This window comes from Pararge aegeria, chromosome 18, assembly GCF_905163445.1.
Source record: "Pararge aegeria chromosome 18, ilParAegt1.1, whole genome shotgun sequence".
Classification (NCBI taxonomy): Eukaryota; Metazoa; Arthropoda; class Insecta; order Lepidoptera; family Nymphalidae; genus Pararge; species Pararge aegeria.
This window is the reverse complement of record NC_053197.1, coordinates 6254550-6277598: the sequence shown is the minus strand read 5'-3', so window position 1 is coordinate 6277598 and position 23049 is coordinate 6254550. Positions and strand designations below refer to the sequence as shown.

At 34.3% G+C, this 23049-nt stretch overlaps 2 protein-coding genes across 2 annotated transcripts in view; both read right to left on the bottom strand.

The window, feature by feature from the left end:
- Window positions 1-3660: 3660 nt before the first annotated feature.
- On the bottom strand, window positions 3661-13494 carry LOC120631671 (G-protein coupled receptor moody-like). The gene is made up of 3 exons (XM_039901339.1): window positions 13163-13494; window positions 6118-6356; window positions 3661-5319 (listed from the first exon to the last, which is right to left on the bottom strand). Exons 1-3 carry the CDS (start codon window positions 13358-13360, stop codon window positions 4500-4502), a joined length of 1257 nt encoding a protein of 418 aa, XP_039757273.1. The 5' UTR covers window positions 13361-13494; the 3' UTR covers window positions 3661-4499.
- A 98-nt stretch (window positions 13495-13592) lies between these two features.
- LOC120631669 (G-protein coupled receptor moody) overlaps window positions 13593-23049 on the bottom strand; it is a 152173-nt gene continuing 142716 nt past the window's right edge. Inside the window, exons 4-5 of the mRNA XM_039901338.1 lie at window positions 16351-16589; window positions 13593-15110 (exon numbers count right to left, since the gene is read on the bottom strand). Coding sequence (XP_039757272.1) covers window positions 14261-15110; window positions 16351-16589 — 1089 coding nt within the window. The 3' untranslated portion in view covers window positions 13593-14260. The remainder of the gene's footprint in view (window positions 15111-16350; window positions 16590-23049) is intronic.

Sequence of the window (23049 nt, the reverse complement as noted above, 5' to 3'; positions counted from 1 at the left end):
TGCTGAGGTATATACCATTGGTTTACGTTACGTCATTGTATGCAATGAACACATCAGCTTTCGATGACTTAGCAAAAAATTAAGTATCTCCTGCAGATGATCTGGACCAGCAGTGCCAGTCGCACAAGATTTGCTCGCTCGCAATCGAGGAGTCGTTTTCGAGTATTGAAGTACTTAAACATTGGAGTTAAAAGGATATGTCCAATGTATTAGTGCTCAAATTTTTGGTTCCGAAAATTTTTATATGAATTTAAAATTTATAAAAATTGATAATTCCTCCAAGAGTGGGTAAGAACACTAATAAAAATTATAAAATTAGAAATCAGTATAGAATTTGCGACTAAAACGAGTTACATCAGGTCATGTTTACGATTTTTATTATATTTGGACTCCTCGATTGCGAGCAAGCAAATCTCTTACTAAGGCTGCAGAAAGAAACGTGTTTAGAGATTTTATTTTCGAGCATTTTTGTTAGTGTATAAAGATTGAAGAAATTATAAACAGCACCCTGCAGATTTGTCTAGTTTTACGATTTAAAAAAAACATTAATTTATTACTAACTAGCGATATCCACTGCCTTCGTCTGCTTACTTATAAATGAATTTAACTCGTGTAAACTTTCACACCCAACGAAACTATAAGGTTGCTTTAAGTTATTTTTATCTGCATATTTTTTATACGATTACTCCGTCGTACTTAGTGTATTTGCTGCAAGCTTGCTGTATATATTTCCATAAGTCTTCTTTAGGTGCCTCTCCAACTAGTGAAGGTTGGCCGTCAGTTTTCGATAATTTTCCTTTTCTCTCGCGAGGCTAAACAGCTGGGCGGCACTCGCGATCCCAGTCCACTCCCTCCCTCACAATATTATTGTGCAGTTTTACGCCAGGAGATTCTTCGCACCCCTGTCCCATTTAAGGGACGCCCGGCACTCGGGCCCACTTTCTTTTTCAACTTTTCCATAATATGATAAATGTCAAAACTGACAGACTAGGGATATATAGAGCAGTTTTTTCCCGTTGCCTTCTCCACCAGACTTTTAGGGTTTATTTGAACCCAAGGTCACTGAGCCCTCCTCTGACCGGTGAACCGATCAGGTATGTATGGTTTAACCGCCATTGCTCGGTCGCCAGAACCTCGTCCGTTGTCTAGCAGGGGGCACCGAGTGCAGGTGAGGTTGAAATTTGGGGCCGACCAGGTGAAATTGTCGATCTCCCCCTTACCCCCCCATAAGTAGCAGACGCAAGTAAATGAAAAGCAAGTTTGTTGAATTTGAATTTTACTTTATTTATTTCTTTGGTATGTCCAATGGCTAGGGTTCAATGGCCCCAGGAGAATTAGTTCTTTGGTAAGCATAACTGGATACATGTAAAACAGCAATAGCAAGATCGCCCATCTTGTTTGTCATACACAATGGATGTAGTAAAAAATACAATAATTCGGATTAAAATAAGGATGCCAACTATTTCTAATATTATACAGTAATAAATAATAAATAAAACAAATTAGCATATTTAATAGGACCTCTAAGTAATATTCAAGAGTCAATACAAAGATTTGATACAGAACTCAGAACAAACTGTATTCTTGGTCATGTGGTATCGGTCATTGACGAAAAGGATGATGTAGTTGACTTTTATACATTATTAATTATTGTAGGGTTAAAAAATCTTGTTTTAGCTGCAATGACGACATTTTTGCGAAGATGCATGGATAAAGGCAGGACGAAATAGCACTGTTCTTTTCTTTTTTAATATTTTTGGTCATATTTAAAAAATGCTCTACTTACAGAATTAGGAACATTCTTTGTGTCTTCTCCTGTAAAATTTTACTTTTTGACACGTGTCACCAGAAGCCCTATTAAAGCCGAACTTCTTATACTTATTCTTATATATGGACGAATGTCCAGGCAAAGGTTGTCCTCCCAAAGGTTTTACTATCGCTTAAAGTAGTATTATGTACTTTAATAACTGTTGACCATTATGTTTCAGAATGATAATATTTCTTATTTTAGGAACGTAAAGATATGTTTTATAATTTATTATAAAAAACCACTGATTTAGGCGATAGTTGTAACTGTCCTTTTATCCTGCACTCAAACAACGCTAGTTTGTTTTTAATAATTATCTGTCTCCTTTCGTCTTTGTTTATATGATATATATGCAAATATCACTGTCTGTTCTAAAGTTTCTCCTCCTTTTCTTTTTATTTATTAATTCCTAATACTTCAATAAGTTTATAACTTAAAACCATATATTAGGTAACAAAACAAATTAAACAAAATTTAATTGATTTTATGAAATCAAAGTATGTATCACTTTTACATAGGAAAATTTACTCATTATAAAAAAAAATCTCATTACTTTCGTACCAAATGTGGTCTGATTACGTCTTAAAGTTTAGACGAGAGTTCGCTCAAATGAGTTCAAATTTAGCATTTTCCAAATATATTAGATAAATTTGTATTTTCAAATTGATGTAACATTGTACCTTTATATAATTCTAATATACCTAATTACAAAAGTTTATAAGTAACATTTTTTTACTAAGTTATTTATTATTACATTCAGACCCATAATATTTCGATATAAATTTATTATTCTTTTATGTTAATTATGACTTATATCATAATAATTATTTATTAATACTTCATTCAATGTATTGGTAACACAATATCTTAGTAACAATTAATTTTATTTTTATTTATGTTAAAAAAATCTATGTCAATTTCTCTTCAGATTATTCAAATGCGTACGGTAGATAACAATTAATTTTGTGTTGAATATTAAAAAAATATATATATTTTTTAAATTAAATGTATCGCATATACTACAATTTTACGTTAGGAATAATCGCCTGTTATATAAATTTTTTCGACGAGAACTTTAAAATGAAACAATAAATCTTACTTTATATTACTTTTGAGCATTCTATTAAAGTATTTTCTGTAAACTAACGTAATGTTCTAAAATTTTCACATTGCTTGTATTGAAAAATATTTTATGAAGTAAGTAAGATTGAATCAATTGTTAAATTTATTTTTATTTGAGACACATTTACTTATTTACTGAATATTTAATTTTGAGAAATAATTTTTAAGGTTTACTAACAAAAAATTTAGAGCTTAGTTTTTCAGAAACCATAAGTTTGCATTTAATTTTTAATATTATGATATTTGATCACAAAAATATATCTTGTTCTCCAAACAAATGGACATTCGTTTCGAGAACACTAACACTATAATTAAAAAAAAAATAACATTGTGTCTTAACATTTCACAATTTAATTGCTTCTTTAATATTATTTTAATAAGATACTATTCATACCAATCTCCTTGCCATCTATTATTGCTCAACATAATATAAACTTCACATTTATAACCTACGTTTCAAAGTCTTAATTATTATCAATTTGCAATACATTAAGTTACACAAAACTAATTTGTGTTTTGTTGTTACCCTTGAATTGTAACATACTTTGTATCTAATATGTATTACTGATAATCAATACAAAAAAAAATTACATTTATGACCTCTTTATAGATACAATATTGTGTCTTTAGCATTGAAATACACACAATATATAGAATATTTAATCTATTTTGCTTATGTTGTATAGTATTTTTATTCATCTCATGATTTATTTTTAATGTGCGGAATGTGACAGTAACTAATATTATTAGTTAAGTTTTATTTTTTAAACAACCATTTAGAAGTCACCTTGATGTAAAACTTGATGTGTTTTAGTTTACGTTTACAGGCGACTACAATTATACTTTATAAATAAAAACTGCGAAGGAATTAGCAATCAAAATATTACATTCACTGTAAAGATGCACGCAGATAATAATTGTACAATACATAATTCTTAAATATATCTACTCGTATGCTAATCTGAGAATAAAATTACATTAAAATTCTATCGTACAATTAATTCCACCTGGACTAGGAATAATAAGAATCTAAATATTTCTAAAATTACACTAAGAAAACAATCAGTCAGACCTAACACATTTATATACTTTTACTTTATTTACATTACTTTATTCTAAATTTTCGTATAATGCACGGATGCAGTGCGTTCAGGAGGTTCTTGGTAACAAAACCATTTTTCAAATCTTGAATCGTAAATTAGTACATTAGTTATTCATAATTATACATGATTTTTTTAATACAGCTTGCTTACAGAAAATAATATCGATGTTACAACAGTGAAACACTTCACTGTAGTACAAAAGAAAAATAAATTAGCGGAAGAACGATTTGTCTTTATGGTCGCAAATCAAATTGCTCATTGGTATATAATGCAGCTACGAGTTCATGCTATTTAGATTTACAATTCCTATTTATAACTATATTTACAAAACAATTTACACTCACACAAAATTCGCAATCATACAAAAGGGTCAGAGCTCATTCGAGAAAAGCTAAACATTAACACGAGTATTAAAATTAGAAACAGTTTCCAGTGCGTTAAACTACGCTATTTGTTACAAAGTATAGTTATCTATTATTTCTGACTGACATTTTATTCACTTTGTTTCTTCGCCTAAATAGATTTTTATAAGCTTTTCGGTATTCGCTTGACATTAACACGTAAATAACAGGATTTATACTAGACGATAAATATAGGAGGATATACGATGCAATATTAGATGCCGGGTAGGGATTCAGTTCTCGCAAAACCTTAGTAATTGTGATGGGTAAATGGCATATGCAAAAAGATATCATTATAGCAATGATCATTGTGCCCAGTCTTCTATCTTTTCTAGAAGGGAGCGTTATCCTCAGAAGTGCCATTGACTTCCTTAAATTAGATCTTCGCAGTCTTACTGGTTCGTTATGTATATCATCAGGATGCCTGACGATTTCTTCCTTTGTGTCAGCCGAGAATGTAGCGACACGAGGCAATGACGAAGCACCATTACACGAATATGAAACGTGAGCATTTTTAATTTGTTCTATATTATAGCTACTGGTATTATCAGTTGTTACTCGGGCGGATGCTGTCGATGATAAAGATTCTTCTGGAGTTGATGAAACCTTTTTCACATGGTTCAAAGATTTCATTGTCGCTTTGCGAACTATGAAGAATATTCGCGCATAGCAGAGTATTATCGCTACACATGGTAGTATAAATGCAGTTAAGAACAGCGACTTTTTCGGGGATCTTCCTCTTTCATCACAAAGTATTGAACAGGATCCGATGCTCGTATCTAATCCAAACACGCCCCATTTCTCAAACCATGTTGGCGTTACTACTCCAAATGAAACTGCCCAGATAGTGATAAGCATTATTGCTATGTTTCGATTTTTGTATAACCTGATAAAGAGAAAAAAGTTGTTAGTAAGATTCATATCTTTTACTTTGTACGGCAACGCCAACTATTGTAAGTAGCCTTAAACGCTATACAAGAGATTTTATAGATTTTACATGTGATCTTGAGGGTTTTCCTATTTTTGTTAAACCTCCCTCAATCAACAACAAAGCCATAAAAGGTTAAATATCCAAATCCGTCTCGATTTTTTAGAGTTTTTGCAAGGCACATTTTATATACACGAGGGTTTAAATGAAAAACATTGTTACATCTTTTAGTTTTCTTTGAGATCAATTCCGCGCATTGGTTGGCGCAGCCTTTTGCTAACTAAATTGTTTTTTTTATAAGTAACTAATATACTTATATTTATCTGGTATTTGTTTTACGATTTGATAAAATCTTGGCGATACACGTCATGTTAATATTTTTAAAATAATTCAAATATGCATTTTTAGTCTTCGGAATAAGAATTTAAGAAAATTTCATATCTGGAAAAGGATTTTTTTTTATTTGTTATTTTCAATATTTTTTTTCGGTCGCGTTTAAGACGGTTTTTGCACATCCCGTGGGAACCGTTTGTTTTTCTGGGATATAAAGTAGTATTATATGTTTCTCTGCGTCCTTTCAACTAAATCTCTGCCAAAAATCGAGTCGATTGGATGCTTAGTTAGAGCGTGAAAAAAGGACAAACAGAAACAAATAAATACACTTTCTCATTTATAGTATAACTAATATTTCATATGATCAGAATAATGTTGTAAAAATTAAGAATACTATATTAAAAATCTCCTATTTATACTCACTTAGGGTACAATTTTGGATGAGCAATCATTACATATCTGTTCACAGTGATAGCAAGTACAGTAAAGAGTGATACGGCAACTAAGGCGTATCTTGCCAGCGGGAAGAGGCGGCAGAGAAGCTGGCCATGGGCCCAGGAACGTTTGTAAAATGTCAAACCAGCGAGTGGCAAGTTGAAGCAGCAAAACAACAGATCCGAGCATGACAAGTTTATAATGAATATTGCAGTTGCGTTGCGCACCTGTAAAGAAATAATAAAGTTATAGGGTTTGTAAATTAATATTTCGGTACTTATCTAAGATGAGATAATGGTTCCACGTCATTACATATCTTTCTATCTATATATATAAAAGAGAAAGTGTGTGGGTATGTTCCGTATAGGCTCCGAAACGGCTGGACCGATTTCACAATCTGACCGAATCTCTGGATTGACCTGGCGAGTAATCATGTAAAGTTTGGTGATGATCGGAGCACTCCTATTTTTGAACTGTTAAATACAGCTTTTATTTACTATGATGATATTCTATTGTTGGGCGTACATGGGTGTAGATAATGATCTTCACCCGCTCGAGAAGAGAATAAAAGAGAAAAAATACGGAGAGAAATAAATGATTTAATATATTATGAGACTTAAATTTAAAAATTTAATGATGTAAGTTTATTGTTTAAATAAAATAAAGCAAAATCTAGCCCGGCGAAACGGGCTGGGTACGCTAGTAGATTTATAAAAGACATTCGATTATTGACCTAGGATTTATGCACGTTACAATAACACAAATTTTCTGAAACCATCATTAGTAGGTATACAATATACATAATATTATGTTGTGTATGTTAGCATTTTATGTCATTTAATTTAAAGCTTTAAGCTAATTTTATTTGATAATCAGCTATCACATTGAAGTAAGAAGTGTAGTAATGCATTTTTTTTACTATAGATTTTAGTTCCTCAGGAAAACTTTAATCATATTAATATATAGGGGCGAGGATTTACGTAATAAATAGAGAAGAATGTAATTGTAATTTTTTAAGCTGCCCTGAAGTGAACTTGAGCTAGTTCATGACGTTCAAAAATAGTATTCGGCAAACTTTTTTACCGCCCTGAAGTAAGCTTGCGCGTAGTTCAGTTCGGCCAAACAGACTGGAGACTATTGTATTTGTTTCTTGAAATTCGAAGCATGAAGTGTAAAAGGGAGACGACGAACCGGAAGGGTGGCAGTTTGCTTGACGCGTTGCGTTGGAAACTTAAGCAACAGCAATTTCAGACGACTAAGGCCTATTACACACTAATCGAGTACGTTCTGCGAGCACTGACAACAAAGAGACATTCTGTAGATCGCATAAAGACACTTTTGGTTGCGTCCACAATACGATGTGAATTTCTCAGTCTTATCTTCGACCTCTATGTTGAACATTCTTTTTGAGTGCTTGCTTACTGCTAATTACAAGTAAAGGACGCTAATGCGTACATAATATCAGAATTTAAATGACTCAAAAACAGACGAACCACGCCGCTCTGTACATAAAGTCAGAAAAAAATCCGCAACATGTCTATCGTTGCATTTTATCTTTCATTATTATTAGCAGTCTTTAAACCTGCGATTTTTGGTCTAGTAACAGTGATTGATCTATTTTGCGTAGACAGGTAGACAGTTCTACGTGGACAACTTGAGACAAGTTTTGAAGAAGAAAATCGCTAAACATGTCAAAATATACGTTTCCAGTTACGCAATTAGGAATGTATTCAATTGGTTTACTGAGTTCAGCGATTGAAAACTGTGGTCGATATCCGAAATTTGCAAGTAGATACTGTTGCTGAATTATATTGACACTAGCGGACCCGGCAGATGTCGTCGTCCTGCCTAGAAAAGCAGCGCCATGTATATTATGATGTTATATTCAAATTTGGTAACATTCCAACAGCAGTAACTACCGCGTTCAATGTACCCATGGGGAATAAAAGTATTGCCAAATAAAAAAATAACAAAATAAACAAAATATCTGGATACAGACGCCCTAATCAGTTAGCGATATAAAACATACATTAAAAAAATCAGTCGATACGTTTCGGAGGAGTGCGATCACAAACACCGTGATATGAGCGTTTAATATATAAGTCTAAAAAAGTGTTTTTTTATTAAAGTAATTAAAATATCACTTGCTTTAACGGTGAAGGAAACAGTGACAAAGTGCATGCCTGAGAGTTTTTGTTACGTTCTAAAAGGCGTGTGAAGTCCCTTCTCACTCTGAGAGAAGATCCGGTAATGGGTGGTTATGATAAATATGATAAGAGTCTTCGCTGGTAGAGTCACTACACACAGGCAGACTTGACGTTTCAAAAGTGCTTATATTAGGCCTACTTGAAATTAATGAATTTTGAATTTTGAATTTTTTACTAGTTCCGGGTTGTCACTGACCGAAACTCGAATGTCTAGAATCTATATTTCTAGCGTAGGAACAGCACCTTGGACAATTTCCTAGTAACTAAGATAAACTAGAAACGATAAGATAGATAAGTGAGGTCATTTTCATAGCCCCTAGGCTACGAGTTACGACTGACGTACTTACTTAGATAACGATAAACTTTCAAACGTCTCTGATTATAATGACTCTTTAAACTTGAAAATGTTTAATAGACTTGTTAGAATTTATGGTTTAACTCAATGATTATGATGACCTCTTTTATTCATTATACTAATATTTCATGATAACAATACTTGAATATTTAAATTGTATCTAATGACGTGCTGAGCGCAGTACGCCAAAATACACCAATAACCAAAATGTTTGCCTTACGTTCTGGCTACAATTGAGTAGTTTTGTTTTTATAGAGTAAACAGTTATAACTGAATGTAAGTTACATGGGATTATATTATTATGACCTAAATTATTTTCAATCACGCTCGAAACTTTAAGAAAATTGATCAATTTTTTTTCATGCTGTATCCTAACCTATTTTGCTATAATTTTCATCAAGATTTTGATTTTGTCTAGATGTTTTTACTGTAAACAAGCAATATGATTTTACAATATGACGACCCAGATGTTGTGACAACGTGTTGAGTGAACATAACCTAATGTTTTCCAAATTTATCTGAGGACAGCGAGTTTTAGGTTGTACATATTATCTTTGCTTTGAAAAAAAAGAAATCCGCTCAAACCTACTTAGTTATAAATCAAAATTGTCAAAATTTTTTTATTGCTTATTGTTATAAATTCTTGGCAAACGGTATTTTATCGTTGGTTGACTGGATAAAAATTAGTATTGTTTTTGATATTAGATAATTCGATAAGTTTTGTTTTAAGTAATTTATTACTAAATTCTGAATGCAAGTACATTGACGATTAGTTCTACATCATACAGTGCGAAAGAATAAAGTTGAAACATTTCATCATCATCATCATACGAACCCGTTACTGTTCCACTACAGAGCAAGAGTCTCCACACAATGAAAAAGGGTTAAATAATAATAATATAATTTAATTCAGGCATAGCCCATAGCATTACATTTAAAAAAGACAAAATTGGAGAAAAGAAATTGAAATAATTAAAAATAGAAAATATCAAATTAGAATTGTCTCTCCCGGGAATGCAGATTTCTTCACAATGTTTTCCTTCACCGAGAGTGATATTTTAATTACTTAAAACGCACAGAACTTAGAAAAGTTTAAGGTGGGATTCGAACTCGGCCCCCCGAAAGTGAAGTCGAAGTCCTACCCACTCGGCTATCACCACTTACAATCATGAATAACAGATTTATTCAATTTATATATTACTTTAATTTATATGTAAATCTTCAAAATTTTTTTTTTCTATTTCATGTTTGATATATCGTGTTCTTATCTCGTAAAAAATAAAAACCAAAATGGTATGTATAAAATGTTTTATACTTCGGAAATCCGGGAAGTTGTATAATACTAATAATTTTGAGACGCGTAGTGAACTACGCGTCTCAAAATCGTCGCTCGGGTGTTCTAAGCACGTCGTTACGATACTTCACTGGAACATATTCTATATTGAATTGTTGTTTTAGCTTCGGCATAAGAATATTTGAATGTTCTCTTTTATTTATTTCCACAGAATTCGTAACATAATATATAGGCCACATTCTATTCATTTATTAAATACCAGAACAAAGTATGAGAAGTTCAGGACGTGTACAAAAACAGGTCATCTCTTACAAGATTTCCTCCAAAAGTCCCCGAATGTAATTATAAATAATAATTGAAGTAAAGAAAGCTGAGTAGTTTAATCTGTCAATTGTCAATTTCGTTTTACTAAGATTCGTTGCATGTTTTTTTTACGTCAATACAAAATAGACTTTTTTAACGTCGATTTTTTACTAGAGTGACTTGATTACTTAACACAGCGAAAAGCAGGATGATTATCAACTTGACCTATAAACATATTCAGAGGTACTTATGAGCTGGGAGCAGTAGCGTGCATTCCATAATATATGCATAAAAGCAGTGCTTTCTGGGCCTTCAGACAGGAAAAGATTAAGGAAAACGTCTCCCAGTTACTTTTATTTCTTCTAAATTATGAAACGAAGGTTCCTAAAATTCTTCTTCGTAATGATAACCATTTGGTCATTAATGGGTTTTCTGTACTCTTTATTTCCACGAACTATGTGACGAACCCAATTCACTCAGACTGGGTGACTGCATACAGCTGTTATGTGTTATCTATCGTCGATACGCAATGACGTCATCCATTATCATTATCAAATCCTTACCGACCCAGTACAGGGCACGGGTCTTCACAGAATAAAAAGGGAGTAGGCCGTAGTCCATCACGCTGGTCAAGTGCGAATTGGTAGACATCACGCGCCCTCGAGAACATTATGGAAATCTTCTTCTTCATTTGCTATTATGGAGATCTCTCAAGCATGTTGGTTTCCTCACGTTTTCCTTCATCGTTGAAGCAAGCGAGTGATATTTAACTACTTAAAACGCTCATAACTCCGGAAGTTTAGAGGTGCGTGCCGGGGATAAAACACGGTTCCACATAAAGGGAAGGTGAAGCCTTACCCAATGGACTTGCCGCTTATTACGCCATTCGCGATTTATAAATCATTAGTAACTTACACATGATAACATTCCAGGTAATAAAATACAAAGTGCGTCACAATAATATAAATGTTGACTTATACCGTGAACGTAACTACGCATTTGAAGGGTATAGTAGGGAGAACACGCAAAATTATCTATTATTGGATCTCGTTCCGGCAGACTGGGTGCCGACAGGAGGCCGATATCTGAGTTTATGATCAACTAAATACTGTGTAGATAAACTCCTGCTAAATCTATCTATACTAATATTATAAAGATAATTTTTTTTGTTTGTTTGTATCCGAAAGACTCCGTAAGTGCTGGACCGATTTTAACCATTTCTTCGCCAAACGTGAGCTTAGCTAAGCTATCATATTATTTATTTTCATTTCTATGTATGCTTCTATTTGTTGAGGGCCCCTACCTCTAAATTTTGACATAAAATTCTTAATAATTTTCTAGTCAAAGGTATATCCCGATTCCCATTTAACAGAATTTATATGTAATTTACCACAATTATCGTGTTGTACCAGGAAAATTATATTAGTAATAATTGTTTCAAGGTGCTTAGCTTACTACGGTACTACGTGAATTTGAACTGAAATTTGTTCGGTTTAACCAAGACGTCAAGTAGTGCTAATTTTAACATTATTTCCTTAAAATTAACAAATTGCAATAATCTCCATTGTATGGAAAGTCAAAATCTCATATGAATGCTACAGATTGTTGTACTTTAACTGTTTACTTGAAATATTGCACTAATTGCATTAAAAAATGCAACTGTCCACGTTCTTATCTCTGTGTTAGGTATATCTCTACGAATTCAACCTAACCTAACCCGAATTAAGACCGCCAAGCCCCACAGGAGCAGCTTGGTGGGACATTGCTTTAAAAACTTCTCTCGCCTATGAATAATATACTGATGATGATGTAGGCGATGAACCCGAAATTATTTATAACCAACTAAAGAGGCAATAACTTTTCAATGGTATTTATTTAATATTCCCCAGTAAGATTGATGTATCTATTTATATAAAACAAAGTCGTGTTAGTTACACCATTTATATCGAGAGAACAGCTAGACCTATTTTCATTATTTTTGATTTGTTGGATTTCTATTAGTCCGGAATAGGATAATAAGTATTAAAATATGATATTTATCAATAAAAAATATATTTCAAATAAAAACAATAGTCTAGCCGTTCATTAGTAACGAAACACAACTGACAGCGCAGGTCATGTTGTCTTTAAACGTAGAACGGTTGATGTGACCTACAGAGAGCTACATTAATCCGCGGTTGATGTGACCTACAGAGAGCTACATTAATCCGGAGTAAGATGAGTACTTCTGGTACTTATTTTACGTATTATATACCTTAAAAATACATTGTGATGTAAAAAAATATTAAGACCAAATGAAATTCGTGGGGACAGCTAGTTAGGTATAATGAATGTTATTGGGTTGCAGAAAGTATCGTTGATAAGTGTTTAACAAACTTAAATTATTTTGTTTATTAAATTATTGAATATTTTTTCTTGTGCCACCATTTTGATGTTTGATAAAAATGGGTCGATTCTTCCTGCTATACAAAGTCAAAGTCAAAAATATCTTTATTCAAGTAGGCCCACAGGTGGCACTTTTGATGCGTACATAAGAACCACACATACAATATGGTTATAAGTAGGTCGATTTTTCAAACTATTTATTGATTTATTTAGTACTAAAAGAAATTACATAATCAAAAACAAGAAAAGCTGTGGGAAAAGAAACACCTATCTCTAAGAGTTATCTACCAGTGACTTAGCGTTACGGTACGATGTCACGTAGAAACCGATTAGGGTGACGGGTTCAATATAACTGCCGAACCCACAAAGGACAGCCCGTTACCATAGACTGTATCTTGTAGTAAATAAAAAAAACCCTTGATATATCAAGGTTCAGCGTTTGAGAAACCAGGGCTTACTTACTTTTAGTTACGCAAATGTATGGCTTACTTTTTCATAGCGGATCAATGCGATGATAGTGATAACATTCCCAGGGATGCCAATCAGCATGAAGATAACGCAGCAGGCCGTCGCAAACTCCAGCAGTCCATCTGGATATCCTTTAAAAAGCTCGATCGCCGCCAGATCAGGGTCAGAGAGCGCCGTCACTACACTACTGTTCATCAACACATTTGGAATGGATTCCATTTTAAACCGAAAATTGCACTTCGCACGTCATTCATACACAGTTATTCCACTACAAATGATTGTTTGCTATAAACATCACTGCGGTGATTCTTTTTCCGAGAATCATTTCCCGGAATGACTCAGTTTTGGATATCCAACGGGTTACGTCTAACAATGGTATTGTTAGACGTATTAATATATTTTAACAACAATAACTTAGTACTTTCGCGCGTGTCAAACGTTTGGATACTTTATTCAGATTATTGTTTAACATGATACAATAATTAATGCAACGGTAATTACTACATTTATATAAATACAAGGATAAGTAATATTCAGGAATGTGGTAAACATTTAACATTGTACAAAGCTGTACAGCTACATCGTTTAGATTATATAAATTGTAGTATATTTTCATAGTTAGTTTCGTACCTACTTTGAACTGACATAATATATAAATTACAAAGTTATTAGTAACTATGTACACAACAATTTCGTTATCGATGCGATGATAAGTTGTTTCGAAATGATGTTCCATTACTTATAATCACCTATTTCGTAAAGTTTGATAAACGTTATTTAACAATTACATATTATTATCAAATATTTATTGGGGTTCATTGTTTGCTTTTTTTGTTACTTATCAATTTACTCTCACATCTTTCGTATAGCACAATCACGGACGGCTCGCTATTTTATCGTATTTTATGTACAAAACATTGACATTCATACATATAAATTACATTCATACAAATGAGTAATACATTTTAGGAAATAAATAGGTTCAATGTTCGGTTCACCAGAACCTAACCTTTGCTCGATTATGAATATGCGTAAATGTCACTTTTTATTTATCTTACTGTATTCATAGAATTTTAGTTACGGCGGGCGTTTTTCCGAAACGCCTTCGCCGGGCGATCGTCACGCTCTCCTCCTGCACATTAGTAGATTCTTATACGCCTGACGATATTCACTAGACATCACTACATAGATAATGGGGTTGATGCACGTCGTTAAATATATGAGAATGTATCCCGCTATATTCAGCGCCGGCTGCGATGTGAACTCCCTGAATAGCTTCGTCACTGTTATCGGTAGATAGCACACCCAGAACGAAATCATGATAGCCATGATCATCTTCAATAGTTTCCTATCTTTCGGTGTTAATCTTGGAGATCTAGCTGGTGCTGGTGAGCGTCTGAGTGCAACCGCCGCTTGTCGGAGTCTCTTTGTTGTATTGCCGCTTAAAGGAGTCCTCGGTTTTGCATCGAGAGCGCACTCGTCATCGTGGCCATCCAACGTATCGACGCCGGATGAGGACGATCGCTCTGGGGCTGGGGTAGGCGGACAATGCAATGTAGGTGGGACCAGTAGGATCTTTCGAGGAGGTGCTGCTATATGATTGTTATATCCGTTCTCCGGGCCTGGAGATCGTTCTAGCGCTGTGGATGCAGAACCAACGGCAGAGTCCTCTAAACCAGGTCTGGGTCTCACACGATCTGGAGCCCGCGATCTCCGAGCAGCTTCTCTTACTATGCAAAATATGCGAGCGTAGCATATCACTATGGCTAGGCAAGGCAGCATGAATGCTCCAACGAATAGGAATTCCTTCGGCGAACGGTTGTTGCGGTCTGGCAGTATAGAACAGGATCCTATTGAAGGGTCTAAACCAAAGCGGCCCCATTCTTCGAGCCAAGTAGCGATGAGTGCTCCGAATGAGAACGCCCACGTGCTAGCTACCATAATAGCCAAATATTGTCTTTTGTATAGCCTGCAAACCAAAAAAAGTGCTTATTTAACATGAAACATTTAAAAGACAAATAGAGTAGAGGTGTCGGTTGTCATCCTTATAATAAGGTTTTTTACGTAGTGCTTAATAATTCTTTGTTGATTAGACCACAGCGAGATATCCAAGAGGCCCGGGTGCCGCATGGAGTTTAGAAGCTTTAGGAGACATACTATTACAAGTTCCATTTACCAACCGAGAATGATGAATAAAACAAAATGATATGACCAAAATAATTTTCTTGCGCCTTCAGCGCTAAATTATTCTAATAATTTTAAATGGCTCATCTCGAGAAAATGACATCAGTGGTTAGCGCAGTGGTTTTATAAGTGGGAAGTCCCGGGTTTGAACCTTGGCATGCGGCAATTTAGGAATAAAAAATATCATAATTTTCTGAAGTCTGATCTGGTGGAAGGCTTTGGCATGCCAACAAGCAATTATTTAGCGTTCTGATAATATGCTGCGTGCAGACCGATTAGAGGTTTGGGTTAAATAAAACTAGTATACCCCTAAGAGGTTGGCCCGCTACCATCTTGGATTGCATCATCACTCCTTACCTAGGTACCTACCCACCAGGTGACATTAAATAAATAAATAAAAATACTACGACAATACACACACCGCCATCTAGCCCCAAAGTAAGCGTAGCTTGTGTTATGGATACTAAGATAGCTGTTGAATATTTTTATGAATATAATACATAAATACTTATAATATACATATAAACAACCAGACACTGAAAAACATTCATGCTCATCACACAGACATAGCAGTCAAGCTGACCGACAATGAATACTCGGTTAGCTAAAAGGGAGTAAGCACCCTTGAAAGGGAAAGTCTATGATACTGCTGCTATCCTAATTAATATAAATCGTTTTTTTTTCGTATTAATTCTTGGACCAGGCTGATGGTAAATGGAAAACCATCGCCTATGAACAGAAAAACACTGTTGTGCCGGTAACTACACCGGCACCCACAGCCTCCTGATTGGAACGCAGCATTGAAACAGAAATAAACAATAACACTTATATCATAACTTATTTAAACTCTTCACTTGTACATCACTACACAGTAAGGAAAATAAAGAACAAATAGAGAGAAACACAAAAACAAAGACTGGAGTAGAATACAAAAGGCGGCCTTATCGCTTAAAAGCGATCTCTGCCAGGCAACCTTATGATTAGGGTAATATGAGTGAGAAAAAATACGAAAACTTAACACTTACTTAGGATAAAGCCTCGGGTGTGATATCATGACGTATCTGTTGATAGTGATAGCGAGTACGGTGAACAGGGATACTGCTACAAGAGCATATCTGGCGAGAGGAAACATTCTGCACAGGGTGCGTCCATGGGCCCAGGAGCGTTGCCAGAACGTCGAAGCAGCAAGCGGCAGGTTGAAGCAGCAGAACAGCAAGTCCGAGCAGGACAGGTTCATTATGAACACCGCCGTTGCATTGCGTACCTGAAATTATATAACTCCTTATTCAAATTGCCCTACTGATATATTTTTCAGGTGCCAACTGAAAATCATGCATGCAGCACAATTTATTTATTTATTTATCTATTATTTATGTACCATAAATTGTGATTGTGAACATAAGATACATGAAGTGTACAAAGGAAAGCTTATCTCTATAAGAGATCTCTTCCAGCTACCCCAGGATGTGAGTAAGATGATTTAATTGTGGTATAGGTCAAATAAAGGTACAATATACTTCATAACTACTAAGTATATTTAATATATCTAAATAATAACAAAATTCTACATACTAATACAATAACATTTGAATATACTATATATACAAAATACATAAAAATAATATAATAAATATTTATATAATTTAAATATAAATATATATCTATAATAAGTAAACAGTGATAAATATACTATGACAACGATAGATAATGCTCCTTTACATTGTGTTTAAAAGAGTGCACCGATCGGCAGTGTCTAATATGTTCTGGTAGTAAGTTCCAAAAGTGTGTAGCGTGGACGGAGAAAGATATCTGGAAGAAAATAGTATTATATGAAGGGACATCAAGAGGATTTTTTGACACGCAAGACAATACTGAGCTGGCACCTTTTTCTAGGTTGTGCCACACATAACAGACGTGGTGTCGGTGCTATAATTGTAGTGTGTTGGGCAATTTAGAAATATTTTTTCTTTCTTTCTAGTTTCATGTAGTGCTTCAACAGTGGCGTGCATAGAGGGTATGCACAGGGTATGCAGATGATATAAAATGAAGAAAATCTCCAAGGTTATAAAAAACCTAAGGATATGTATTGTAAGTCTTACAATAAGCGTACCGTAGTATTTATAACTTGTACTGGAGATTTTCTTCATTTTATGTCATCTGCATACCCTGTGCATACCCTCTATGGACGCTACTGTGCTTCAGGCAGTTTTGCAGAATTTTATAGTAACAATTGACAGACCAAGCAGATGGAGGATGGATTTCGGACCTCCAAATACAGGTTTTTTCAAAGTGAAATGGAGGTCTTAGCCTTAGAGTTTTGTAATTAAATTGAGATAACGAATAATTCATATTTAATTTTTTCATTTTTAGATGGCCCATCAGATGGTAAGACTGAGCACCACTTCGCAGTGTTTGAATAGAACAGGTCCTTTAAGCGCCGCTGTGTCCATCGAGCTGAGGCGAGGGTATAAAACTTTATGTATTACTAGCTGTTGCCCGCGACTTCGTCTGCGTTTGATTATGTTTTTTGATGTGGCTTTCAATTTAGTCGTAGTTCTAAAAAAAATTAAAGTATTCAGTATCGCTAAGCCTAAAATGAGGGGTTTGCTGCTGTCCGCTGAGGAGTTCTGTCCTCTATCTCCAACCACATTCAGCTCTACACAAAGTATGGACATATTATAACCTCTATAGTACAAAAATAATTATTTAAATCGGTTATAATTTGTCGGAGTTATGGTGTAAAATGGTCAAACAATTTCATCCCCTCTCCCAAAGGAACCGAGCTTAATGTCGGGATAAAAAGTATCCTATATTACTGTTATATTGAACTGCACTTCCAAGAATATGTGTACAAAGTTTCATGTGGATCGGTTAAGTAGTTTTTGCGTGAAAGCGTAACAAACAACCTTACATTGACATTTATAATATTAGTGGGGAAGTAGGGATAGGGATTGCAGAAATAAGCATGGCGTTAATACTTCCCCGGTACCGTCCCGAAAAGTTCTGCTATTAATGTATATTTAATATTTATTCTGTGCTAATGTTATAAATACGAAATTTCTGAGTTTGCTGCTTAGACTAAGAATGTACGTGTGCTGAGACTTTGATCGTAGTAGTATTAATATAAGATAAAATTTATTTAAAGATTTTATCAAAATTGTTTTAGCATCAGGACGTTTTATCAGAATTGATTAAAAAAAAAATCATAATTAATTTATTTCAAGCAGCCCTAATATAAGCACTTTTGAAATGTCAAGTCTGTCTGTGTTTAGTGACTCTACCACCTGTTCGGTGATTCGATTCTACCAAATAGAAGCCGGCAAGAAACTCAGCAGTTGCTTTTTTCCAACATCAACAATTTACATTTATTATTTTAATATTCATTTTTCTATCTTGTGAGAGATGAGAGCGGAGCCGGATGCTTTAAAGCAACCTTGTTATTAAGAAATTCATCAATTGCATAGTAACCTCGCTGTAATAAATGTGTTTTAACACATTCTTTAAACTTATGCATTGGTAGGTCAAAAATTACCTTAGGAATAATATTATAAAAGCGTATACTCAATCCCATAAATGACTTCTGTACCTTTCGCAGACGATATGCAGATGTCACTAATTTATGAGCATTTCTTTTAAGTCGACTGTTTATATCCACTTTTTGTTAATATTGATTGATTCTTAAGATTTATAATGTATAGACTCGAAGAATATGACGGTCAGTGCTATATAACAGCTCATTAATATTTTTTCCTTTATTTAAATATTGAGTCCAAAAAACATGATTACAATAACTCATTAGTTATACAAATAATATTATTAGAAAATTTCTCATTCATAACAATAGCATCGTATAATAAATGTCGATATTCATTTAAGATAAACCAACGATGCTTTCTTATCAGCATCCTCGTAAATGCAACTAAAATATTTATTAGGTGACCCTCACACGGACCGTTGTTATCGTTTGACGTGGAAACGGATATAGTATTTTTAGAAACTGTTTAAAAAGTGCAGTATAAACAAACTGATGTATTCAATATTTAAAGGGAACTTGTGTAGTTATTTTTTATATTAGAAATAAATCAGTATCATTATTTTCATAAAGATATTTTGAAAATAATGACTATTTTTTTAAGTCGACTCATTCGCGGACGAAGTCGCGCAGGTCAGCTAGTATTAATTGATAGTAAAAAGATTTTATATAAAAATGTTGTACTTTATAAATAAAATTCTGGCGTATAGCAATACACCAATCACGTTTTATTAGCAAGAAATGCTATTAACGATGGTATATCATGCGTGTAAGCATATTAATGCTAGACATAACATTAAGTGGTCCGTGCGTAAGAGACGCTACGAATATAATGAACACTGACCTACACCAAAAGGAAAGATATCATTGTAAATGTCGACGCCCGAAAGGATAATTATATTGACCCCTTTCGTAGACCACTGTGGCTATATACTCGTAAATCAAAGATTACCTTAAAAACAAAAATAAAATGGCATCCGAAAGAAAAGATTAAATACGTTAATCTCAGGACTACCAGTTCGATTACTCGGTTAAAGGTTAAAGCTAAGGACACTGAAGCCTGTTTTCACTAACGACACACAAAGCAATGCCTTAATAAGTAACTCCTAATCTAAGCAGATTCCTAGGCAAACATCAAGCGTTCACCAATAGTTATCACCTAAGAGTTGGTGAAATGTTTTTTTTCTATAGCAAACGCCTAAATCATTAGGCATTCAATTTAGACGATCCCTAGGTTTAATGAAAACGATTTACGTAGTCGAATGTACTCCAACTTACAGGTAATACGCGTAATAAGCTTACGAAATATAAAAAGTAAGCTGTTCTCGCGGCTTGTTTAAATATATTCCATAACTTTCCAAATTTCGTGTGAAGTTTACCAAAACGCACTTGTCCAGCGAGGTGGACCAGATATTTTTTGTCCGATGGAAGTTATCTCCTCACCTCTATTATTGTTAGAATTGGTGCTGGTTTGGTCAAAAACAAACATATAAATTTATTAACAAACTCAAGCTCTCGCATCTATAACATAATAAATATGGGAGACAAATTTTGTGGCTAGAAGTTCAAAAGTGAATCCGAGAGTGAAAATTATTTTATTTTTACTTCATTGAACACGTAAAGCCATCGTATAACTTTTTATTCAACTAAAATCGAGTTAGTTTGAAAAAATGTATCTACTCTCTCAATGGCGCAATAAATTTGTGAGTTTTATTGCGCAATGAGTTTTAAATTTTATATGAATAATAATGGGCAACGCGATTAGGCGGAGACGTCAAAATGAAAGTATATTAAAGTTTCCAAAGTTTGATTGACTAATCTGACTATAAAATTTCAAGACACAATTCAGGGCAAAATATTTTAAAACATTTTCGCGTTACAAGTTTAAGGAATTTTCTTCCTCCACTTATCACTTGATAAGCGAAGTTGGTTCAAATTGTCTTCCTTAAAGTTGAAGACGGAATTCTTGTTTTGGTATACTTTTTATCTGCCTGTCTGACGTCAATCCTCCTTGGGAATGCTTATGATGGTTCTCTCGGTTCAAAGGGGGTAAGATTCTAATCCCCATATAATCACAAATTAAAAATTGTATCCTCATAAATTAAAACTTCCCGAAGAAATATTACTGTCGGATTCTAGGCAGAATTTAGATTCATCTATATTTTTGGGTTAGAAAATCTAAAAACCTCATACTAATAAAATAGATACCATCCTAAATGCACCTTTTTCCTAGATACAGAATCTTTCTTAAATTAATTTCCGTCAAATCCACCAAAGTTCCATTAATTGTTGCGTAAAACAGTTCCATTCATTTATGCGTAAAACGGTTCCAAACATTCCGATATGGAAACTTTTTCGTTTATAATATACTAGCTGTTGCCCATGACTTCTTGGCTTTTGTTTTTGTTTTTCGAAAGACATGTGCCTCATAAATGTGGCAGCACCTTATGTATTTAGCATAGCTAAGCCTGGTGTAAAATCTTCAAACACTTTCGTCCCCTCTCCCGAGAGAACTGAGCTAAATTTCGGACTAAAAAACATCCTATATTACTTTTAATACCTTCAGGAATATGTGTACAAAGTTTCGTGATGATCGGTTTAGTGGTTTTTGCGTGAAAGTGTAACAAACAAACTTACTTTCACATTTATAATATTAGTAGGGATAGGGAAGTGCGACGAGCTGTTTCCCTAGATGGTTTATTTTTAAAGAGTGATGGTATTTTTGGTTTAAATTTTAGACATTGCCTTCTAGACATCAAAAATATTTGCTTTGCTATGAAATATGAGTAATAATGTACGCATAACGCACGTCCCTTGCTACGCACTAAAAACGAAGTCGCAAAGCAAGTTGATGCGTTATACTTTGCGGTCTAGTGACAAGTGTATCAGTGAATCCCTGAAGCTTGAATGAATCAAGACGCGTCATCATCGCTTATTAACGTCCCATTGCTGCGCACAGGCCTCTAGACGAGAAGGTTTTAGAGCGCCACCCACCACGCTGCGCCCATGAGGGTTGGTGGACTTTAACGGCTATTATAAATAACCAGACCCGACGGCTGGATGCTCACCGAGGCACAAGGGTAGAAATTGACAACTTTCTAACTCCGGGCTGTTATAGCTGATATTAGCAAGTGTGGCTTCGTTTTTTCTACACCGTAGAAGCGAGTGATATTTTAATGCTGTAAACTTAACTCCGAAGTTGGAAGTGCGTGTGGAGGAGTTCGGTCCCCCCGAAAGGCAAGCCGAAGCCGACTAGGCTATTACCGCTTACTTTGAGTACCTTCGGTAAGATACGTGTCGTGGAACTGCCTCTTTGATCTCGTGGTTAGCATGTTCAGCTACGGATCACGAGTTTTTGAGTTCTATTGGGAATATATGATTATTTAATTTTCTGCGGTGCGGTGGGAGGCTTTTAGTTACCACCCTAACGACAAAGAATTCAGCGTTCCCGCTAAGAATACAGAGTTATGTATTTTAAGTTGACGAATTTAGTTATCGCCATTAACTTGCTTATGTGTCATATTTTACATGTCGTGTACGCATCAAAAGTGCCATCTATGTGCCCATATAACCGATTAGAAGTATGGGTTTAATATAACTAAACCATATAAATTTACCAACAGGTTAGCCCGCTATCATTTTATTTTTGTCGAGGTAGATTTAGTTATTTATTTATTTTAATCTGCATCATCATTCACTACATAGTTAAGGGTAAAAATGAATTTGTAAGGCACAGTGCACGTCATAGACAAGAAAAAGAAGAGTCCAATAGGGAGTCAGAGAGTAGTTAGTAGTAACCGCTACTGTAATGCATTCCTTTTGTTATCTGTGCGATAACAAATATTTTTTCAGTTCTTTTGTCGGCTTGACCGCGTTATCTTGTATGTGACGGGCAAACAAAATTTAATTTTATCTGCTTTGTTTTTTCTTAACTGTTTGATTTGATATGTAAGTTATGGCTTCCATATAATTTAAATCATTTAGCGGAATGGACACCATTTATTTATTTAACATTTATACATTCTAACATTCATTTTTCTATCTTGTGAGAGATGAAAGCGTAGCCGGATGCTTCCAAGCAACCTTGTCATTAAGAAATTCATCAATTGTATTGTAACCTCGCTGTAATAAATGTGTTTTAATATATTCTTTAAACTTATGCATTGTTAGGTTAAAATAACCTTAGGAATAA

What these genes read in the sequence shown, in the direction of transcription:
- LOC120631671 (XM_039901339.1), bottom strand. Translation starts at nt 13,360, where the DNA reads ATGGAATCCATTCCAAATGTGTTGATGAACAGTAGTGTAGTGACGGCG. An exon ending in CATTGATCCGCTATGAAAAA is followed by an intron (nt 6,357 to 13,162) that starts GTAAGCCATACA and finishes ATTTCTTTACAG; the next exon opens with GTGCGCAACGCAACTGCAAT. An exon ending in CATCCAAAATTGTACCCTAA is followed by an intron (nt 5,320 to 6,117) that starts GTGAGTATAAAT and finishes TCTCTTTATCAG; the next exon opens with GTTATACAAAAATCGAAACA.